At 39.4% G+C, this 23,211-nt stretch overlaps 1 protein-coding gene across 1 annotated transcript in view; it reads right to left on the bottom strand.

Annotated features, from left to right (window-relative positions):
* Nucleotides 1-23,211, bottom strand: part of SHROOM2 (shroom family member 2) — a 122,336-nt gene that overhangs the window by 62,505 nt on the left and 36,620 nt on the right. The window contains exon 2 of the mRNA XM_061998701.1: nucleotides 7,813-7,964. Within this exon, the coding sequence (XP_061854685.1) occupies nucleotides 7,813-7,964 (152 nt within the window). The remainder of the gene's footprint in view (nucleotides 1-7,812; nucleotides 7,965-23,211) is intronic.

Below are 23,211 nucleotides of genomic sequence, written 5' to 3'. Positions count from 1 at the left end.
CAGATCAGACTTTGAAGACATTACCAACCCCCAAAGTGCTTGCTTTCCCATCAGATGCCACCGGTGGTTTGCCTGCCCACCTGCTGGCAAGGCTGCTCTGTGAGCCAGACCAAAAAGAACTGACTCTGATTTCAACTGCAGCTCAGCAGAAATTTCCCCAGACCCCAGCTTTTGTCACTCTGTCCTTCCTCTGCCCTCATCATGAAGCTGGACTAAAAGCATAAGGCCTGTGTAACTCAGCAGTATGGTAGCTGTGTTTCCGTGCCAGACTTTGTTTTGCCAGGTGATCCAGTATTATGCAGATTCAGCAGCAATGACCATAAAATAATGGGTTTCTTGTGCAAGAGATAAGATGCAAATTTGGTCAGTTATTCAGTAACTAAAGCTGCAACACTCTTGCATTCCTACGCTTCTTTTAGAAGTGGTCACATTTCTGGAGTTAAGGGTTGGGATTCAGAAATTATTTTAAAATCTTTTTAATAATCTTTTCAAGTTGGAAGGTGTTACATGTAGATACTTAATCAAGTAAAGCATAGAACCTCTACACTCTACATGGCAGGCTATTGGCCACTGAAACATTTCAGAAATATCTAAGTTCTCAATCTCCTCAGTCATTTTTTCTTCAAGAGCTGAAATATGCAACCTAAAAGTACCATAAGGAGAATTGCACCACACTGAAATACGAGTATTATTACCACTCTCCTGAAGTTGTACACATGCATGCCAAAGTTCTTGACTAGTGTTATCTTAGGTGCTTAAAAGCAACTCTAAATGATTCAATATTTCAAAATGCATACAACATATGCAGAAGCATTCCTTCCAAATGCAAAGATTACTGACAGAAAAATATTATTTATTTTAATGGACAGGGTTGCAATTCTGTTCCAGTCAGGAGTTTGCAAAGATCTATAGTATTTCCAAATAAAAAGAAAAAATCCTTTGAGTGTGCATGTGAAAGTACTATGTGAAACAAGTAAGTCTTCAGATTTCCAAATTTCACAAGGCTTACCTGTCTCCCCATCTCACACAAGGGACTAGGTACTACAGTTTCCATCAGCAACACTGAAATTCACCAGAGGAAAGCAGTTTTAAGAACAAATCTAATGTACTAGCAGGCAAAAAATTACAGTTAAATCCTGTAAGCACTTGTAGAGTTGTTAATCTTCAGTCACGTGAGCGCTCTCACTAAACTGGAAGAGACTATTAATGCTCAAAATTAACCATTTTGACAAGTGCTTGCAAGACTGAAGAAAAAAAACACCATCTAAAAACCAGTCATGACTCACAAGTAGTTATCATTCCATTCCACAAAAAAGCAACATTGTCCAATTTTGTTACTTACTTCACAAAACTGAACAGCATTGCCATGAGTAACCTTCTGAACAGGTTACTCTGTTCAAATTATCAAATTACAGAGGATTCCTTTCACCTACAGGGAAATCTCTATGCCCTTCCTAGTACTCCAAACATTGCTCCAAAGGAGTTGACTTGGTAAAACATGGTGACATCTGTTATATTTTTGCCTTTGTTATTTAAGCTTTACAGGTTGGACTTTTAAAATTTGTAAAGAAACAAATTCTGAAAGTCACTACAAGATGAAAACATATCAGCCACAACATACACATTGAAAGAGTCCTGACAGTTGTATAAGACAAACATCCAAACCCATGAGACAACAATTTGCTCTTTGAAAACAGGAACAATACACCACCACCAACTGGAAGAACGGAAGCTTACGTTCACTTCAAGTGTTCATTCGTGTATCACTAACAGCAAGAATCAAATCCCATTAATGCAACTAAGAAACAGGTGAGGTGGACCAAAAATTAAGAAAGAAAAGTGCTTTTTAGATGCACATCTCACCAAAAAGACATTTGGCATGGGAAACATCTGCACACCTGGGTGGTCATGGTAAAGGGTACGTGGAGTCACACGATCAAAATCTTGGTTAAGTGACTGTACCCAACAGCCAGGAAATCAGGCAAAATGGTCCTTGTCAGGGCTCCTCCAAGGTACAATTTGCTGAAAACAAGTGTGATGCAAGTGTGCACTCCTCCTTTTGTGGTGTCCATTCCTTCCATTAGGAGCACAGGATCACACAACTGGAGGAGGAGCAGCATAGTGGAGGCCCAGCCAGCTCTGTGTTTGCTTGTCTACTCAGTGGACCCCCACTACCAAGCATACACATACAGAGTAGCAGTTGCTCCATTAACCACCACTACATGGAAAGATTCTGCTGGGACTGCTAGGCACTCCTTAAAACACAGGACATCCACACTCAAGGACTCCTGAACCAGGCCTGTAGGTGCTGTACAATTTGCACAACATGTTACATTTGTGCTGTCATCTCCATGAGCTGTGGTAGCTCACTGACAGCACCAACAGAGAAAAATATAGAGGTCCCTGCCTGGTGATGCCTTGTTTCATATCCTGGCAAAAATGGTTTTTCCCTCTCTCCATCACAAGACCCAGCTGCTAGCAGAAGCTGGTAGACATTCTGACAGACATTGAAAACCAGCCATCCTGCTCAGAGCAGAAGAGTGGGCCTACAGCAATGCACTGACCCACTTCTTGAGTGAATTTGCAAAACAAGAATTTAACAGCTCAGCCCTTCCACCAATTGCAGTCACACAGAAATGTTCAAGCCTTGAACTTCAAAGCTGTGTGCATCTGTTAAAAATACCCACTCCCAAAGCGTGTATACTGAAGATCTGCACAGGCACACACTGTTCCACACCCAAGTCAATTCCAAGAAACTCGGTTACTGAGGGGCTATCACACCTGTGTACTCCTTACAGAAGGAGATGCAGCCCTGGAGAGCCTGACTGCAGTTTCCTATCTATTTCCAATGTCTGTCTGAAAACAAAGGCATGTAAAAAATCCCTTAAATCTGTTCCTGGTCAGTTGAGATTAGGTCAGTTAATAGATTTTAGTCCTACTCAAACAATGGTTCTCCACAACTCTGTTTGGTTTACTGAGCAATACTTAACCACAACCCTGGATTAAATGAGTACAATACTTGCTTAAAATCTGCAAAACTATACATACTTTTTCTACTTGTTTCCTAAACTACTCCTCGTCCTCCCAAGTCATCTCACAAATTCATATTGCCAAGTTTCACAGAGCATTCCTGCAGCCTCACGGAGCTACAAAGTACATAGCTAGCTATCTGCTCCACAAGTCATAAATGGGTAAGGCTAGATCCCCTTGGTAAGTTACACAAACTCCGGTACAGAAAGGTCACTGGTAGTGTGGAGCATGTTTCCGCTTAAAAAGTGACAAAATATCAGCAATCCCCCATCTGAATGCTTTATATGACTGTCAGATTTTTGTTCCTGAGACAGTACTGCGTCATCTTGGAGCCTTCAGGACATTCATTAAAAAACTCTCCTTCTGCTGTGCTTTAATTAAATAGCTGTTAGTCTTCACAAAGTGCCACACAAATAGTAACTACCTGAACTTTCCATGTCTGGGTATTTATAGTTCACATATTGTGACATTCATTTCCCTTATTAGGATTTTTAACAGTAAATTTCAGCATTCAGACTACACTTCCAATAACAAGTGTCTTTTCTCTCACTCTCTTTCCCTCTCCTGTAACAAGGGACAATTCAGCATTGTAAAAATAGCTTGCACTTTTTGCCATACAAGCACCAAATCAAAATTCTATAGAAAGCAACGTGGCCAAAATGACTCCAGAAATTTAAAGCTGGTTCTTAGGTATCAGCAGTAGCTGCAGAGGTGGTAAAGTTAAAGTCTAACTTCTTGTCAACAGCAGACCCTGAGGAAAAGAATTCCATGGCTGGCTAGTCCCTCCCTTGCCCACCTACTTCCACTGACACTAAAAATTCAAGCAGCCAACAGGGCAATCTCACATAACGTCTGGCTTCCAGCAGCCAGAAAATCCCACTCTCCCTTTAACATTAATAAACCACAAATGGAGGCATTGCTTATGCATAATTTTTTAACAGTGTAGGGGGTATGAAGAATTCATAGTCAAAAATCATTCCAAACTTTCCTGTATTTGTGGAATATGCTTATGTCTAACATGTGCAAAGGAATGAAGATTTTACTTAATAACTAGAAGGGAATTTAAGTTAGAAGCATATGCAGAACAGTTAAGTTACAGAATATGGTAACCATCTCAGTATCCATAGAACATTTTTACATGTGTATATAGCTGTGCACACATCTTTTCCAAAACAAGAGAAATGTACATACAATTCCTGTTAAGAAATGTCCTAAGCAGATTTTCCTTTTTGTTTTCCTAAGAAAGAAATCTACTCAAGAAAGGACTCAATATTACATTGAAGAACTAGCCTGTAATTAAGATGTGGTGTTTTGACAAATCCACTTGAGAAAACAACACGAAGCCTCCTGAGTCTTCTTTTAATCCAATACCAAAAGTACACCACACTTGTTCAACCATCAATGTATGTAAGCTACTTCAGCATCATGTTTAAGCCATTTGTTGAGTCAGTTGTGCAGTCCTGATTTGGTTTAGACCACAACTATGCAATGTTAAAAAAAAAATACAGCAAAGCATGTGTCCTGATAGCCAGCACATTATTTGGTGCTGTAGGCAATTTTATTGAGAGACCAGTGTTATTTTCCTTACGTAAATCAAGCATCTAAAATCAGTGGGTAAAAAGAATTTTGTGGAAGCCAGCTACCATTGTTGAACAACACCAGTCCCTTGAGAAACTTCTCCCCCAGTCACAAGTTAAGTTGCTCTCTAGGGCAAAACTTTTCCACTTGGACTTGGCTGTAGGTACATTAGACTTCTAAATTGAAAATAGCATGCCCCACTGCTTCCCAGGTACAGTTACATCAATGTAAGAGCAGGATGTGGCATTACTGCATGATGGAGTAACCCGTGTTCACACAAACACGCTTCTTAGCAGTGACAAATAAAACTTGATTTTTCTGGATTAATTCTAGTGACATTATTAAGAAGGAAGTTTTCTGCTTTCCAGAAGAGCTTAGTTGAAATATAGGTCTTCCACGTCATGATAGTTTTGCTTTTTACCTAGGCTTTTCAGTCTAGAAATAGTGACCACAAAACACTCGGGAAGAAAAGTTTTCAACACAAAATCTAGATTTTGGCTTTGCAAGCTCTCACAGTTAGCAAGGACAAACATGATTAAAAGAAAGATTTTCTTAACTTTTTTTTAACCTTCAGGATTAGGTTGTTGAACTTCAAACCATTTGTCTATTTTGTGCTTTAGATTACCATACTGACAACTACAGGGAATAAAACATTAAATCAATGCTGTATAGAAGCACCACAATGCTAGACAAAGGACACAGGGCTAGCAGACAAAAAGATGCTTAGAAGACTGGCAGATCAATACTTCATCTTATATGTAACGATGAAAAGGAATTGTGGGACTACCCCCAGCCTCCCTAGAGAACAGTAAGGGTGGATCTAAAGAAGACTGAAATAGTCTAAAAATGCTAAGGCAGCCATTTCAAGATTGCTGCAATTAATTAAAGTGCAGACTGCCTCTGAAAAGCGGTGGTCCTAACCAGCTGAAAATCTACTTCCTCAAGTACTTTTGCAGTCAGATCAGTTCCCGGATCCAATTCAATCCAGACCTGCAGGAGTGCTCAAAGACAAAACAACTGGTTTGCTAAAGACAAGACTGTTTAAAACACTCATAAAAATTCAGCTTAAGATTTAGAGCAAACAAAACAAAACAATACTGTTGTTCAAACCATAACTTCTGAAAGAAACCAGGCAACAAGGCTTTTATAAAAACCTGCATCATTTCAACTTCGAACACAAAAAGAAAAGTTATTTCATCACAGACAGCAATGCATAAGAACAAGCTGGCCAAGAATAAAATGAGACTGGATGTTAAAAGGTTTCTGACCGTCAAAGGATTGATGTCCTAAGGCAACTTTCCAAGAGAAAGAGCAAAGTTGAAAAACCACAGACAAAACCCCTTGCTAATTTCATTCAGTAAGTTTTATGAAATTTTATCTAATATTATGCAGGCTTGTCAATGACCCCAAAAGGCTCTTGTCTCTTTTGGGAGCTATGGAAGTCTTAACAAATTTAAGAGAAAAATGTTTTCCCTTAACAACAGTCACTATTTCAGCCTCTTGGCTAGAACAGCTATGTTGCTTTTGCACATTGCACATGTGCTAAGGAAGGGAACAGAGGAGGGATGATAAAGGACTGATGAAAATCCATCAGCTTTGCACCAAACTGCATGCAGGCATGCATAGCAATGGGGCTCTGTTGCCTTCGAAGAATGGCCACAAATTCCCAGCAGCAAATCAGTGCTTGATTAGCTGTATGAAAGTTCTCCAAAATCACATGTGAAGTACTTGTGAATGACAAGAATGGTATAGCTGTGACTCTTATGAGGGCATTTCAGCATCAACCTTTCTGCCATTTCCAAAGATAGACCAGAATTCACAGATTCTGTGCAAGTTGCTGTCATAAAACTGAAAAACACAAAAAAAGAAGCAACCTTTCTGCTTCAGCTGAAGCTTTCTGTAGTAATTTAAGATTTGCTGTCTTGGCAGATTCTTCAATGACTATAAAACTTCTCAGCCCTGAAGTTCTCCCTTTCTGTAACAGAAGCAACTGATGTAACCTGCTACCGGAAGTGCTTTTACGTGAATAGCCACTGCAAACTGAAACTCCTGAACATCACTATGAATTATGGTAGCTGTGAATGCATTTTATTTTGCATTGATTAGCTTTAGTGCTAAAAAAATTTTACAAGTTTCTGGAAGTAGCTATTGGTGAGAACATTGACTATCCCCTGTCAAAAACACCTTCTTAACCCACAGATGAAAAACATGCTTTTGTACCACTCTTACCTATCATTCCTATTTCACAAAAGACAGCCCTCAATTAAGATGGCCTTGAACTGTGGTTATATTTCTAGACTGGATCATCGTAACTGTCAAACCCCAGTTCTCAGCATTTTCTGTGTTGAGACAAAATTTTTTTGGGATTCTATCAAGACACTAAAAATTCTCACATGACAGAATGCTTGGTATAATCTTGTAGAAGTAATTCTTTATAAAGTTCTGATTCATCAGAGTAGGAAATTAATTGAGAGATTTTGTTCAAATTTCCTAGTTTGAAATTTTTTTCCCAGAAGTTACATGATTTTACCTACTGTAACATCCGTTCACTTTTGTAAAAAATATTTTGAAACATATTTTTCATTCTAGTTAGTAAAAAAAAGTGTCTAAAGGTCCCTTCCAACCCCTACCATTCTATGATTTTATGATTCTATGAAAATGACAAAATGAAAAGCCTCCATACCAAAAATATGGTCTGTTTTGATAAACTGTTTTTCCCCTTCACTAATTAGTAACTGAAAATACTCTTTACCTAAGCCATGTAAGAAATGCTTGAAATCTCAAATACTCTCACCAAGTGGGAAAATGCTTTTCCAAAACCTTCTTCCCAAGTATTTTGCTCTTCACTGCCCAACTGCTCTGTACAACAAATGCCCTAAAAATCACTGCCTGTGTCTGTATACTAAAGGCAGGGCAGCATGGCTGGCTGGACAGTCAGCTTTGGGTCCTGCACTTCAGGAGGACAGAAAGGACCAGAGTCTCAACTCATCACATCACAACGTTATTCACAGAATCAATAGACTGTCTGTCTCCACATCTTCCATAACAGGTCTGTGTTGAAGGAGGAGGTAGCAGAGCATAATATGCACATTAATAACACTGAAAGAAAGTCATTATTTTGCCAAGTCCTGACAAATTTTGTTGCCCAGCAGCTTATATAGCCTGGAACACATTTGGTTTTCCGGCTGAATGGCACAAGCTTACCTTTTAACTACAAGCTTCAGTGTCTTGTGTGAACCTTTCACCAGACAGATTGCTTCTTGTCGGAAGCCGGAAAGGCCCACATCATTGATGCCAACAATTTCATCCCCAGCCAATAACTTGTCCACAGCTGCAGCTTTGCTCCCATCTTCAATCTGAAGAAAAAGCACATCAAATGGTAGAATTATTGAGACTGCATAGTGTCACCTTTAGAATAGTTAATAAACTTTCAATATCGGCTTCAGACAATAATTAATACAATAATTGTTTAAAGTTATTTTTAAAGTTACATTAAAAATGCTATAAAGAAAGAGTAACGATACAGAAACAGAATAGGAAAGAAATGGAAAGGGTGAAACCTAATGACAAAACTGGAAAGCTTGATGGCAATTTGAGAGTCAAAAGCAGCTAAGATTTTAAGCTCCGCTCAGTACTGTGCAGGTAATCAAATATGGAAATGGAGCTTTAGGTAGGCAAGATCTGGTTGTCTTGAGAATATTAATAAATACATTCACAATATATTAATATTATGTATACTATGTAAAAATCATATATTAATATAAACCATATAGTTGATAACACTAACCACACACTCAACTCAAAAAATCTGGCATGCAATGAAACCCCAAAGTATTGCTTAACAAGATGGTCTAGAAAATACAGTGATTTTCTTCAGGCACATAACATTTTGGAACATGACTGGAAATTTACAATCCATACAACTAAGTAACAACTCTAGCTAGAAGAAGAGATGAACATCTGAGAGCCAAGAAAGAAAAAACAATATGTCACACTGCTGAAGAACACAGTAACAGTAAGGGTAATTCACGGGAAGACTACTTTGCTGCCAGAGGCATCTCTTGCATGCAATGAATTTTTACAACTACGCATAATGTAGCGAAACACATACAAGATTAAAGAGTGAGGTTTTGGCAATTCCCACCTCAATGAAGGGAAAAATCCCATTTGAATTACCCATTTTCAAAATTTAAAACAAATCTCAAAAGCTTGATCTGCCATGAACCAACAGTTTGAACTGATTTCAAATGAGGACTTCAAGGATGTTGCGAGGTTAAGCAGAGAGAAATTAGAAGGGCCAAAAAAGGTGCAAAACAGGGAGAACTAAGGAGAACCTTTATCCTTTATTGGATGCAGGAAGAAACATAGTGACAAGGGATGAGGCAAAAACTCAGGTTCTTAATCTTAGACTCATAGAATGGTAGCGGTTGGAAGGGAAATTTAGAGATCATCTAGTCCAACCCCCCTGCAGAAGCAGGTCAACCTAGATCAGGTCGCATAGGAATGTGTCCAGGCAGGTCTTGAAGACCTCCAAGGAAGGAGGCTCCACAACCCCTCTGGGCAGCCTATGCCAGGACTCCCTCACCCTCACAGTAAAATAGTTTTTTCTTACGTTTAAATGGAACTTTTTGGTGTTCCAGCTTCATCCCATTACCTCTTGTCCTGTTGCTAGCTACTATAGGAAAAAGGGATGTCCCAACCTCCTGATACTCATCCTTTAGATATTTATAAATGTTAATAAGATCTCCTTTCAATCTCCTCTTCTCCAGACTAAACAGCCCCAGTTCCCGTAGCCTTTCCTCATATGAAAGATGTTCCAGTCCCCTAACCATCTTGGTGGCCCTGCACTGGACTCTCTCCAGCACTTCCCTGTCCTTCTTGGGCTGAGGAGCCCAGAACTGGACACAGGACTCCAGATGAGGCCTCACCAGGGCAGAGTAGAGGGGGAGAAGAACCTCCCTTGACCTGCTGGCCACACTCTTCTTGATGCATTCTTAACACCTTTGTCATCTCAGTCTTCAATAATAAACCCATCTGTTCTCCATGTACTCAGCCCTCTAAGTCAGAAGATAGGTGCAGGGGACAGAATGAAGCCCCCTTAGTCCAAGGGGAAATGGTGTGTGACCTGCTGCTCCACCTTGATTCACACAAATTGATGGGGCTGGATGGAATCCACCCAACGGTGCTGAGGGAGCTGACAGAAGTGTTTGCCGAGCCATTCTCCATCATCTACGAGCAGTCTTGGCTCACCAAAGAGGTCCCAGAGGACTGGAGGATGGCAAATGTGACATCTATCTACAAGAAAGGCCAGAAGTAGGATCCTGGGAACTACAGGCCTGTCAACCTGACCTCAGTGCCAGGGAGGGTTATGGAGCAGATCAGTCTGAGTGCCATCAGGTGGCATGTCCAGGGCAACCAGACAAGCAGGCCCAGGCAGCACGGGTTCATGAAAGGCAGGCCTTGCTTGACTAACCTGATCTCCTTCTATGACAAGATGACCCAGTTAGTAAATGAGAGGAAGGCTGTGGCTGTTGCCTACCCAGACTTTTACTAAAGCCTTTGACAACATTTCCCACAGCATTCTCCTGGAGAAACTGCTGCTCCTGGCTTGGATAGGCATACTCTTCACTAGGTAGAAGAATGATTGGAAGGCCGAGCCCAAAGAGTTGTGTTAAACGGAGTTAAATCCACTTGGTGACTGTTCACGAGTGGCATTCCCCAGGGCTCAGCACTGGGGCCCGTTCTGTTTAACATCTTTATTAATGAACTGGACAAGGGGATTGAGTGCACACTCAGTAAGTTTACTGATGGCATCTTTGGGCAGGAGTGTGAATCTGCTTGAGGGCAGGAAGGCTATTCAGAGGAACCTGGACAAGCTGGATCGACGGGCTGAGGCCAACTGTATGAGGTTCAAACAAGAACAAGTGCCAGATGCTGCACTTGGGCCACAACAACTGCAGGGAATGCTAAAGGCTTGGGGCAGAGTGGCGGGAAAGCTGCCTAAAGGAAAAGCACTTGAGGGGGTTGATTGATAGTTGCTCCAACATAAACCAGCAGCATGCCCAGGTGGCCAAGAAGGTGGCCAGCAACATCCCAGATCTCATCAGAAATGGAACAGCAGGACCAGTGAAGTGATTATCTCCCTGTACTCAGCACTGGTGATACTGAATCTCAAATACTGTGTTCAGTTTTTGGCCCGCCTCACTATAGCAAAGACATTGAAGTTCTGGTGCATGTCCAGTGAAGGGCAACAAGGCTAGTGAAGTCTGTAGAACAGGCCTTATGAGGAATGGCTGAGGGAGCTGGGATCATTTAGCCTGAAGGAAAGGAAGTCCTGGGTGACTTTCATCTCTTTTGACAGTTACCTGAAAGAAGGTTGTAGCGAGGTGACGATCAGTCTCTTCTCCAAAGTAACAAGCAATACAACAAGAGAAAATGGCCTCAAGTTTTGCCAGGGGAGGTTCAGATTGGACATTAAGAAAAATTTGTTCACCAAAAAGGTTGTCAAGCATTGGTACAGGCTGCACAGGGAAGTGGTGGAGTCACCATTCCTGGAGGCATTAAAAAGATGGGTACATATGGCACTTAGGGACGTGGTTTAGTAATGGACTTGGCAGTGCTAAGTTAACATCTGTGAATCTATGATCAACCTAAATGATTCTATGATTCCATATATAGCTGTAGGTGTTGAACACTGCAATTCAGGCCCTTGGTTTTCTCAATTTCTTTCCATCTCTTTTGCTGTAAATACAGCCTCTAACTTCTGAGTTGCTTGGGCTTGGGCTCACAATTGATGCATTTAACTTTATTCCTCTCTCTCACTTGCTCACAATCTATACCCCACCTCTCCTCATAGATTTGACACTTTGTCTTCAAAGCAAAGACTTTCATTTATGTCTTCATTACATTTTGCATCAACTACCGTATCTCTGAGTCTCCCATTATTAAATGCTAGTGAGTCTAAAAAGAATAATTCCTTGTAATTGTCCCAATTGTCTTTTTGATTATTCAAAAAGAATCATCATCTTCTGAGGCATCAAAGCCAATCAACAAGATACATCCAGAGGAAATCTAACTTCATGAATTCTGGCGCTCACGTACAGGTTTTAGGAACACCCCAGCACCAAAAGTATAAATTAGGTAACCTAATAAAAAAGGCACTATCTCTGGATCAAAGTACATTAAGATGATCTTATATACCACAGCAATCACATTGCAGGCACATAAAAGCTCTCTTTATCTAAGTTTAGGATAAAGCTCTTAAAAATCTTCACACCTGTAAATCTAAGCCCAAAACGAATGCAAGGAAAAATGCTTAGTCTTATATTCCATTCTGAAATGCTCATTATTAATACTAATCAGGCAACTTCTTAATAAAAACACAAAGACAATGCAAGTTTCTGCACCCTGATACATCCATTTCTCAAGCTATGACCTGCCCTCTGACCTGGTTGTGTATCCTCTGGACAACAGGAATTTTCCAGAATAACAAATTATTGCTGCAAATCTTCAGTAAAGTTGAAAACAAGAGAGGAGTAGTGGGAATTGCTTGTATGCAAAGAAAGATTTCAGCCCAGTGATGTCAAGTAGAGTGGGGGTTGGACTAGATGATTTCTAAAGGTCCCTTCCAATCCCTACCATTCTATGAAATACCAGTGGCTCACACGAGACACACTGAAGTGAGGCAGAGTCAAACAAGAAAACAGGCATAGCGGCAGTCATGTATCTTAAGCCTCCTAACATCCAACTGCAAGTCTTTCAAGTGTTCAGATGCATTTCTGGGTTACTACTAGATAAATTGCATTTGGAGGTCTGAAGCCCAGTAGCACAAAGACATGAACAAAAGTCAGAGTTGTATCACTAGAATTGTAGAGAGGTCATATAGAGGAGGAGGGGAAAAAAAAAAAGTAAATATCTTGTAGAAGGACACATTTTAAACTTCATAATGTTGATGCTAACCAGTTCTGCACCTTACACCCTAAAGCAAGGCAGCAACCTAATGGCAAGAGGTGAGAAGTCCTTGGGCCCTGCCACCTGGGCCAGAGGACCTCAACAGGGTATTCTTTTGCCTTTGGAAAAAAAAGCGAAAATCTGTCTCCTAGGGTTTCAAGGAATGTTCATTGTTCTTAGTAAGCGCATTTGTTTTTGTTTCAGGCTGGCAATGCACTGACAGCAGGGAGTATTCAGTTACCCCCTCTGACTTTTCATTTCAGCAGGGAGACTACACATTCCACACAGAGTAAGTTTTCCAAAGAGACTTTGGCTTTCCAAAACAACATTAATCAAAAAACCCTCAAAAAATAGTTTTAAATTAAAAACCTAGGCACAAAGCTGAAGCCATCCTCATGAAAACTAGAAGTGGCTTTCTTTAATACCTTGCCTCCAGGTCGGCTGGAACTACGGAGAATTAAAACTACATATCCATTCACAGTAAAACTCTCCCTGAGCTGAACAAGTTTAAACATAAATCTTCTGCATGTAGATCCCTGAATGGCTGTATGAATGCAATTCCACTTGATAACACACTTGTAAGTGAAATTGGAAAGTTAGCTAGACAGGAAAAGTAATTTTTTTTTCAGCTACATGAGAAGGCCTTTAGTCATAATGACAAAAAAATAAAGGCATTAAGCTTTGCATACATCTAAACTAGCACAGTAAAAACCACTCCCAATCCATAAGGAAGAAGCCTTTTCAAAAATATTCCCTTACTAATCTGTCTCCTCTACTCAAACTTCGGTAATGTCATTCCAGCTTCTCCTTCAGGTTTTCTCTTTTTCTGTTTACTAGTCTTACCACTAATTGCTTTTATTTATTCACCCATTAAGAAACTTGTCCTATCATCAGATCTTTGCTAGAAGTGTAAATTCCACCCAAAATACACAGTCAGCTATGCTAAGATGTGTTTAGGATTTAAGCTCAAGCTTTAGGATTTAAGCTCAAACTTTAGGATTTAAGCTCAAACTTTAGGATTTAAGGCTGTATTATTTATCTAATTAGCATCCATTTCTTACAAATTAGCATCCATTTCTTACTGAATTTCAGGTACCCCCAAAAACTTGGTCAATAGATGAAAATAAAGCCTTGAAAATGCAGAGGGAGACTTTAAGATGAAGGCTTTCAAAAACAGTCAACAAGAAGAGATCTGCCCCAGTCACTGTCAGCAAGCAGATGCAACTGGCTGTAACCCTGAACAATCCCTCTGCTCAGTCTGAAGTATTTGCAGGAACTGAACTCCCATAAAGTATAAATCTTTACATTTTTATAGCAATAGCAGGAAACAAAAGACACATAAAAGAATAACAATCATCACCTTTTTTTCTTATAAAAACAGACATAAACCTTCAAAAAACAGGTATAGTTACTCGTCCAAGATAGTGTAGAGTTCTAGAAATGTCCTCAAACCATGCTTTTGATATGTATTTAAAAAAAACCCCAACCATACTCCTCTTACTATGCTGAATTAACAAGAGTAAACACTATGTCTTCCTATCCTTAGCAGGGATGTTGATACTGCTACCAAAAAAATGTTTTCAAAAGTAGATGAAAAGGATGTCTGTTGACAAAAAGCATCTGTTTAGACAGTCTCCAGCTCTCACTCTGATGTCTCTGATGACCTTCCTATAACCAAGAGCAAAGGCAAACTTCGATCCGTGCATCAGCGAGGATTGGAACCGCAGACTCCTGCTGTCATAACAGTATCTATATTGTTGTATCTTTCCAAGTTTATTTTTGCTTATAAAATATCGTAGCCACAAATCAGGAAGAGACACTGATACACGATGCAGATGTTGGATAACAGGATTTTTAAAAGTGACTGAAAAAACAACACACATGTAATGCCGGTATGTGAAATTCTTCTTGGGAAAAGGAGAGCTTTGACATGGGAGAAGAGCTGAGCAGTGCAGAAATGTCTAAGAGACAGATACACAAACACATTCAAAGGACATTTGCAAGTCTGTATTTTGCAATATGCAAAAGGTAAAACAAAGGCCTATATTTGCAGCTTCAAAATGTTGCCCTGCTGACAGGGAGTACCATTTCTAGAATGTGACCCCTTCACTTTTGTGTTTATCAGGTCTGATGCATTACTTAAAATACCCACATTCCTCTACAGGCACCTGTATAAACAAACAGAAGACAGGTTGGGGAAACGCTGTGTCACACAAGAGATCTAGATTTGTTTACAATGACGACAGTTTCTTGTCCATGCTTTCTTTGGACAGGGTGGGAGACGGACGGAAACTCAAACCCAGAGACAAACACAGGAAAAAACAGTGCCATTTATCAGCATTCTGCTATCAGCCATGGTAAACTATTTTATCATAATTCATTTCTCATGTAGCCAAGAAATAATTCTGTGGGTGGCTGTCTCATGAGCATCTAATACAGATTTTAAAAAAAAAAAAAAAGTCGTCTTTGTGTGAGATTTTCAGAACAAGTAAAACGTAGGAAGTGTTAATTATTTTGATTTGCACAGAGTTACACAGAGGAGAAATATCTTTGCAGTTCAGTCCTCGCATGTTTATAACTTTGAGGAACCAACATAAAAGTAACAGAACTGACCTAACTCCAGCTGCAACTTCTGCAAATGCAGTCTTGAGTGGCAAGGGCTGTGTTCACCAACAAGACTCATGGGTCAGACTGAAGCAGAATAAAAGAAGGGTGCAAACTACAACAGGATCAAACTGGTCCAAACACAATGGGTGTGTATATGTAAGGGATCTCACACAGGCATGCATGTACTAGAAGCTGGGCAAAGCATTTGATTTTACATTCTTTCAAATCCTTTGTCTCCCACTGATTTAGCACTTGGACATTAGACAGACTGTTAGAAGGACACCTGTGAGATAACTAACTTTATCGCCCTTTTACAGATGGGCTCAGAAGACTATATGGAAACATGGCCCAAAAAGAATTCTACATAAACCTTCAAATCATTAGAGGGTACCCGAAACCCCAAACCACCTCTCCCTGTAGACTGTGGGTCCAACCATGAGTATTAACCACCCAACATGAACTTTAAGGAATATCATTCAAAGAAAAGACAGTTTAACAATGTTCTGCTGATTTACAAAATCTGGACTTACATAGCACTCTCCAATACTATTAACTTGGCAATTGCTGCACTTTGATAGGGCAGCTGTCTGTTGCATTTGGTGACACTCTGGCTTTAACTCAGAAGCCAGAACTCTTTTACCTGGTATCATCATTTCATACCCCACCAACCATTGCCCATACTTGCTCTTCCTCAGATTATGTTTAAACATCACAGCATGTAACATTAAATTTTAGGAACGCTTAGTTCAAGACAATCTATTTCCCTAACAGGAGTTTCCTTCTTCCCTAGACCGGAGGGCAATGGCTCACGGTTAGTGCTGCAGAACTTTGGAACTGGCAGAGAAGCCTGCCTTGGCCTGCTGCACTTTTTAAAGTGTCTCCCATTATGCTGAACAGAGCAGGAGCTCTCAGGCTGGCAGGAGTGCTGCCTTCTGTCAACATGTGGTTCTTAAAAATCAATTTGGAAACATTTTTTTAAAGGGTAGAGTTCAATAATAGGACACAGTCTATTACAGCCCTTTCTAACTGCTCTTTATTTTGCGTATTTAAACATTTGGATATTTGCCCAGTGATTTTTTTTGTGTGTGTGTGTGTGTGTGTGTGGTAGGGGGGTTTGCTTTAAAGAAAGGATCATATTTTGAAAAGCTGTCACTTGTTACAGTTCTTTAAGTAGTTATTCAATTTTTATAACTGTGTCCACTCCACTGTTTTGATTAAGAGCTTGTCACTTCCACAAGAACAAGTAATTTTTGTGGGGGATTTATTACAGCTGTAAAAACTACTCCAGGCTGAAACCTAACTTGAGAGTTCCTCAAATCAGAAATGTTAAAAACTATGGTAAAACATCCACCATCTCCCTTTAAAAATAAATACATATACATGAATTTATTAATACTTTATTTTAACCTACATTCAAAACAGTACTTACCATTATCTCATAAGATGATCTTTCTAATTATAAATAATCAGGTACTATTTCTAAGACAATATTGTTATTGTTTGATAGTCTACGTAAATCATAGGGCCATTGTGAGCTCTGCAAATTGAGGATAATTGATATATCTGAAGTTATACATTTAATGAATCTTTGTCCCAGGAAAGTAATGACGATAATTTCTAGATGAAAAGTATCAAGATGAGAGACTTCACATAGATTTGTAGGTTTTAAAAACCTGAATGACAGATGTTTATTTAAAAGTGTTTTCAAAGTGATTCCATTGTTTCAGCACTAGAAGTTAGAAACATTTAATCACTGCTGAATGCTTGTATTAGAATAAAAAACTACAACCGACTAAAATTCACCTTATGCTTTGAAAGAACAGAGCAAATGTATCAGGGAAAAGAAAGGTGGCACTGCTTAGTATCAGGGATGAGGTTTTTTTATATTATTACCTAAGCTTTGCTAGACACATTTTAGAGCTTCTGAATAAAATTTAGGGTTTTTTCTAACTCTGGCATTTACCACAATACCATTTAGAAGCATATCCCGGCCTTTTCAGCCCACATAACCCACACCAGAGGGCCTGAGTATATTCCACCTTCACACAGTGACTAAACAGGTAGAAATGGTAGTCTTTGGGGATCTTTCTACGCAAGAGTCCCTCCAGGGCAGCACAAGTCTGGCAGAGAGGCTTCCTAGTCATTAGTCTTGACAGCTCCAGGCTGGCACCCAAGCTGATGCAGAGCAAAAATGTCTGTAGTTTACCTGGAGTCAGAATAAGGTCAGGACAAGAGTGGAAAAGATTGAGATCCTGGAAGCAGAGGTGGCAGAAGCTTACTTTCAGTGTTGATTCTGAAACTGGAGAGCCCCAGTCCCACTTCTTCACACCAATGTCACACTTGCAAAGCATAGCTCAAGTTTTGATTTTTTTCTAGCACTTTATCAACATGTAGACACCCTCCTACTCCTGTTACTTAATAGAACATTTGTCCAAACAATCCATACATGTCTTATTCAAGAATTACTGAGAAATAACTTCCATCACTACATCAATTCCTTTTAGCCAAGAGTTTGGATTTGCATTTTATGGAAGCTAATGGCATCCAACCCAGAGGAACTCATCTAAACTCACGAGTATTTTACACTGTTCTTAAACATGCTTCCTTATCTTTTTTCCAAAACGACAAAATAACCTGCATAAGAAGGTCTGCACGTATCTCTGCTATGAGAAAAAATCCAGTCAGAAGGCCAAAAGATAACTTCTTTCTCTATATGCAATTTACTTACTCTAACGAACCATCTACCAGAAGTCTGAAAGGGTTAGCTTATCCATTATTACTTGTGCAAGTTTACTTATGGATGATTATATATAGAGAGAGGTTGTTTACATATGTAATCTGTGCAGTTAACATTAAGCATTTTGTATAGGTTTGCATTTTTGTGCTTTCAGCTACTATGAACAATGATAAAGGATTGTTAAAAAAAGAGGTCACACATAGAAACTACTTGAATTTTTATCTTTTCAAACTGGTAACAGGACAGACTTCCAAGAGGGAAAAGTATGACCTGACAAAGTAATCTTTATGATCATAAGGTTCAAGGCTTTTTACTTTGCAACTACCATACATTTCCAACAAGGCTGGCTTATCTTTCTGCCTTTCGGTCCATCCCAGGAAAATAATGTCACAGCTTGCCAATGACATACTGAATGTAGTCCATCAGCCTATAAAACCACTGCATCACTAGGGAGAGGGTAGGATTCACTGACAAAAAAAAAAAAAAAAAAGATCTAAAATTGAGTGTTTATATGGTTATATACGTATGGTTGTGCATAAATGAGAGGAAAAGTTGAGTTTCATCAGCTTATGGTTTGTTCGTGAAGGACTTTGACATGCCTCAAAGGAAGACATTGATGGACTGAGTAGATAGCAATAGAATACTTACTGAAAATAAATGTCACCTATTTAATTCAGTCAAGCAGTCTAAATGTAAACTTTACATATAATTTCAGTTGCATCTCTGCTTCTACAGACTCCTGTGGTATCCAGAGAAAAGAATTGCTTCTAGACACAGGTAGTGCTGGTTAAGACCCAGCAACAGGAAAAACTTCTTCACTGCCTGTTAGTTGCAAAAAGCACATGATGAGTCTGCCAAAAGCCACAGGAATTTTACAAACAATATTAGATTTCTATTTTAAATATTCCCTCTCAAACAGCTCATTTTTAACAAAATACTTATCTCTACAAACTCGTACCATTACTGGGTTATAGTCAGACCTGCTACCTGGGATCTTCCTTTTGTCGTAGCACAGACGCTCATTTTTCACATACTGAGAAAGTATAACATTCCCCAATAATGATTTTAGGCATGTTATCATCAACTTCTGAAAATTTGATTTTGTCACAAAAGTAATTTTTCAGAGTTACTGCTGAAGTATTCATTTGGGAACTTGCTGCTATGCAAGGGAGTGAACAGAACATAACATTACGTGCCTAAGCAACAATCTAGCAGGCAAAAGCATTAATGACAAGAGAATGACCTGCACTCATCATAATTGATAGAGGTTCCTTCAACAAGAGCTCCCCTTTGTAATATTACCCAACTTTAACATTCCTCTGCAAAGAAAACAAACAAACAAAAACGTTCAAAAGAAGGGTCAAGCTCCTCCTAAAATTTGAGGGTCTTAAAATTTGACAACAGACTTTGCTCTTTGCATTAATTTTTGCTCCCTGTTCAAAATTTATATTCAGGCTCACAGAGCACCCCAGTTACAGATGCAAGTCTTTCTTTGTCACCGTCTTCCTCAACAATTCAAATATTTAAAGCCAAATTAAAACAAGACACATATTCCTTCCTCTCCTATTCTAGTGTTAAAACAGTCAACAAACTCTAAAGCTATTTGTCATATATAATCCATACAACCCTGTTTACTGTATGTGGGGTACTTTAAACTGAATAGATGCAGATACATGTCACCATTCTACAAAACCTGTGTTTTTTCTGCGCTCTCTATGCAATTTCAATTCTCCTTTCTTAAAGCAGCAACAACTTGGAAACTAGTGGAATGACCCTCAAGAAACAAAAATGTGTATTATTATAGAAATAAAAAGGTCTGAGTAACCTTGCCCTACTTTTTCCTCTGTTCTTGTTTGTCAGTGTCTCAGTGAAGGAAGAGAGTTTCCCCCACTCCACTTTTGCACAGAATTCAAACATGAAAAGATGAAGAAAGCAAACACTAAATACAGCACTAAGCATTTTTCTAGGACAGCAACTGCAATATAAAATATAATTAATTCTAAAATTATCAAACAAGGTTCACAAGGCAAGCTGCTGAAAGGACGGCATGGCAGTTTCTGCCCGAGCTGTTCCACCTTGTCACATTGCACTATCTGAGCTGATTGTGTGCTCAGATATCAGAGGGTCATTCTTACAGAGATGGACCACTGGTACAATCACTGTAAATATGTCATAATGCCACACTAACAAAAGTATAGCAATAAAAGTGTACCAATGTTTTTATGCAGTTTACTGACAAGATGAAATAGTTCCCATCTGTGTCCTATGGACCAATCTGGTAGCCTTTTATGAAGATGTAACCAGGTGGATAGACAGTTGCAGTGCAGCAGATGTGGTTTATCTTGATTTCAGTAAAGCATTTGACATGATCTCGCACAGCATCCTCACAGCAAAACTGAAAAAGTGTGAGCTGAATGATCAGATAGTGAGGTGGATTGTTAAGTGGTTGAAGGGAAAAAGGCAGAGATTTATGATCAATGGGGCAGGGTCTAGTTGGAGGCCTGTGTCTAGTAGAGTTCCTCAGGTCTCAGTGTTGGGACCAGTACTATTCAATATATTCATTAATTATCTTGATAAGGGAACCGAGGGCACTATCAGCAAGTTTGTCGACAATACTAAACTGTGGGGACTGGCTGACACATCAGAAGGTTGTGCTGTCATCTAGCGAGACCTGGACACACTGGAGAGTTGGGCAGGGAGAAATCTACTGAAATTCAACAAGGGCAGGTATAGAGTCTTGCATCTGGGAAAGAATAACTCCACTTAACAGTACAGGCTGGGGAATGATTAGTGTAGACGAAAGTGATCTGGGGGTGTTGGTGGACAGCAGAATGACCATGACTCATCAATGTGCCCTTGTGGCCAAGAAGGCCAATGGCATCCTGGGGTGTATTAGAAGGGGTGTGGGCAGTAGGTCAAGAGAGGTTCTCCTCCCCCTCTACTCTGCCCTCGTGAGACTGCATCTGGAATACCGTGTCCGGCTCTGGGTCCCTCAGTTCATGGACAGGAAACTGCTGGAGAAAGTTCAGTTCAGGGCCACAAAGATGATGAAGGGAGTGAAGCATCTCCCTTATGATGAAAAGCTGAGGGAGATGGGGCTCTTTAGCTTGGAGGAGACTGAGGGGTGATCTCATTAATGTTTACAAATACATAAAGGGTGGGTGTCAGAAGGATGGAGCCAGGCTCTTCTCAACAATGGCCAATGATAGGATAAGGGGCAGTGGATATAAACTGTAATACAAGAGGTTCCAAAGAAACACCAGGAAGAATTTTTTCACTGTGAGGGTGACGGAGCACTGGAAGGGGCTGCCCAGATGTGCTGTTGAGTCTCCTTCTCTGGAGACATTTAAAACCCACCTGGTTGAGTTCCTGTGTGACCTACTCTAGGAGGTCCTGCTCTGGTAGGAGGGTTGGACTAGATGATCTCTTGAGGTCCCTTCCAACCCTTAAGATTCTGTGATTCTGTGACATATGTTCATCTGAGAATTACATTAAACATTCCTATAGCTAGAACTAAGCACCAACATCTAAGTGTGTTCTGAGTCACGAACTGGAAAAAAACAAACTGCAATTCTGTGGAGGGACTAATCTACAGCAATTTATAACCCTAGGCACCATTCACATTATGGTGCCCTGCCCCTTATTCCCTAACCATCAGTATTCTATTGCCATACTATTTCCATCTGAAAAAAAAATCAATCAAACCCAAAACAAAACAAAAAAACAAAAACAAAAAAAAAATTCCTTTTTTCTAAACAGACCTAGGCGTTCCTAATTTCAGGTTCTTAATTTTATGTAGTTTTTCTATATACCATTCCTTATAACTGCATTACTTAATATCATTACAGAATATTAGCATAAATTCCTTCCTCATGAAAAATTTACCATGGGAATTAGATATGCAAGAACTTTTGGCATCTCTGTAAGTATCTTACCACCTTTTCTCTGCTTCAGAGATCTAATTCTTCCTACAGTTAATGAGAGATAATTAACCAATAAGATAATTATAGTGAATAATATAATTCATACTCACATGACAAAAGTTATGGTTTTTTTCTTAAGAAATTATAGGATTGTGCTGTGAATTTGCAACTAATGCACTGAAACCACCATGGATTAAAACAATGGAAACGTATACAAACCATACAAATAAGAGCTTCAAAAAGCTGCATGGATTTAGCAGTAAATTGTGGTGTTTTACAGAAGAATTCTCCTATTTTGAAATTAAGAGTATGCTTACTACTAAATGGACATTTTCCAAATTGGCTTTTGTTCATAGCTCATTTTCAAAAGCTCCATTGTAGAACACATGCTGCTGACATAATTAGCTCTAAGAGCATGCACATTACACCAAAGACTTTAAAAAAAAAATTAAAACGCTGTATCAAAACATTACATGTGCAATTATTTGCTTTTCCTAATTAAGGAGGTATATATTTCATTATGATAAAACTACTCACCTTGACAAACATCTATATCTGTTTGCCAAAAGTATGTGTCACATGCGCAGATGCACTTACTAAAAGACATACCCTGTTCATGCAGCACAAGTCACAACTTCACTGCAGTGTTTGAACAAGTACGAGTGGAATTTTGAGGAAGAATGTTTGCACAATAATTTTCACATAAGAAGAGAAAATTCGTAATTACACTTCTGATTTGCTATACTGGTGGTGTGAACGCTATATATGCACACGTGTATGTCATCAGACATATGGCTTATGTCTCCCACTGCTGCCTATGCTGGTGAACATGAACACTTCTCAGAAGCATGTATTCCAGCAGTATGTAATCATACTAATGAAAAATTCATGTCTTAGCACGCCAGTTTAGGATGTCAGTGTTGCCAGGAGGTTGATTCTAAATACTGCACTGCATAGGAGATTTTGAACTTGCATATCTTGCTAACTGATAGACCATTAAGGACTGTCTGGCCTGTACTGATCTTCTGAAATGAGTCTGTAACAGTCAAGGAAACCAAATATTCTGCACAACCCATGAGATACTGTCTATATTATTTATGAACACCATTAAACAGCTGTTTTCCTTTGAGACAAGACAGGTCTTAAAAGCCTAATGTTGAAATATGCAAGAGTTGGAAGCAAAGCAGTACTTTAATCCTGACCATTTCCCATAGGCACATTCTTATGATCATCCTCAGAGAAAACCAACAGTCTTTTGGAGAGCTTGCCTACTGTAGGCAATACTTACATTCAAAACTTGCCTTTCATTCTCAAACCTATCACCACAACCTGCCTTCACCCAAAAGCACATTCTTGATTTTTCAAATAGGGAAGTGCAAAAATTAC

Source organism: Colius striatus, chromosome 1, assembly GCF_028858725.1.
Source record: "Colius striatus isolate bColStr4 chromosome 1, bColStr4.1.hap1, whole genome shotgun sequence".
Taxonomy (NCBI): Eukaryota; Metazoa; Chordata; class Aves; order Coliiformes; family Coliidae; genus Colius; species Colius striatus.
Note: the sequence above shows the minus strand (reverse complement) of the source record. Positions and strands in the feature narration are given on the sequence as shown.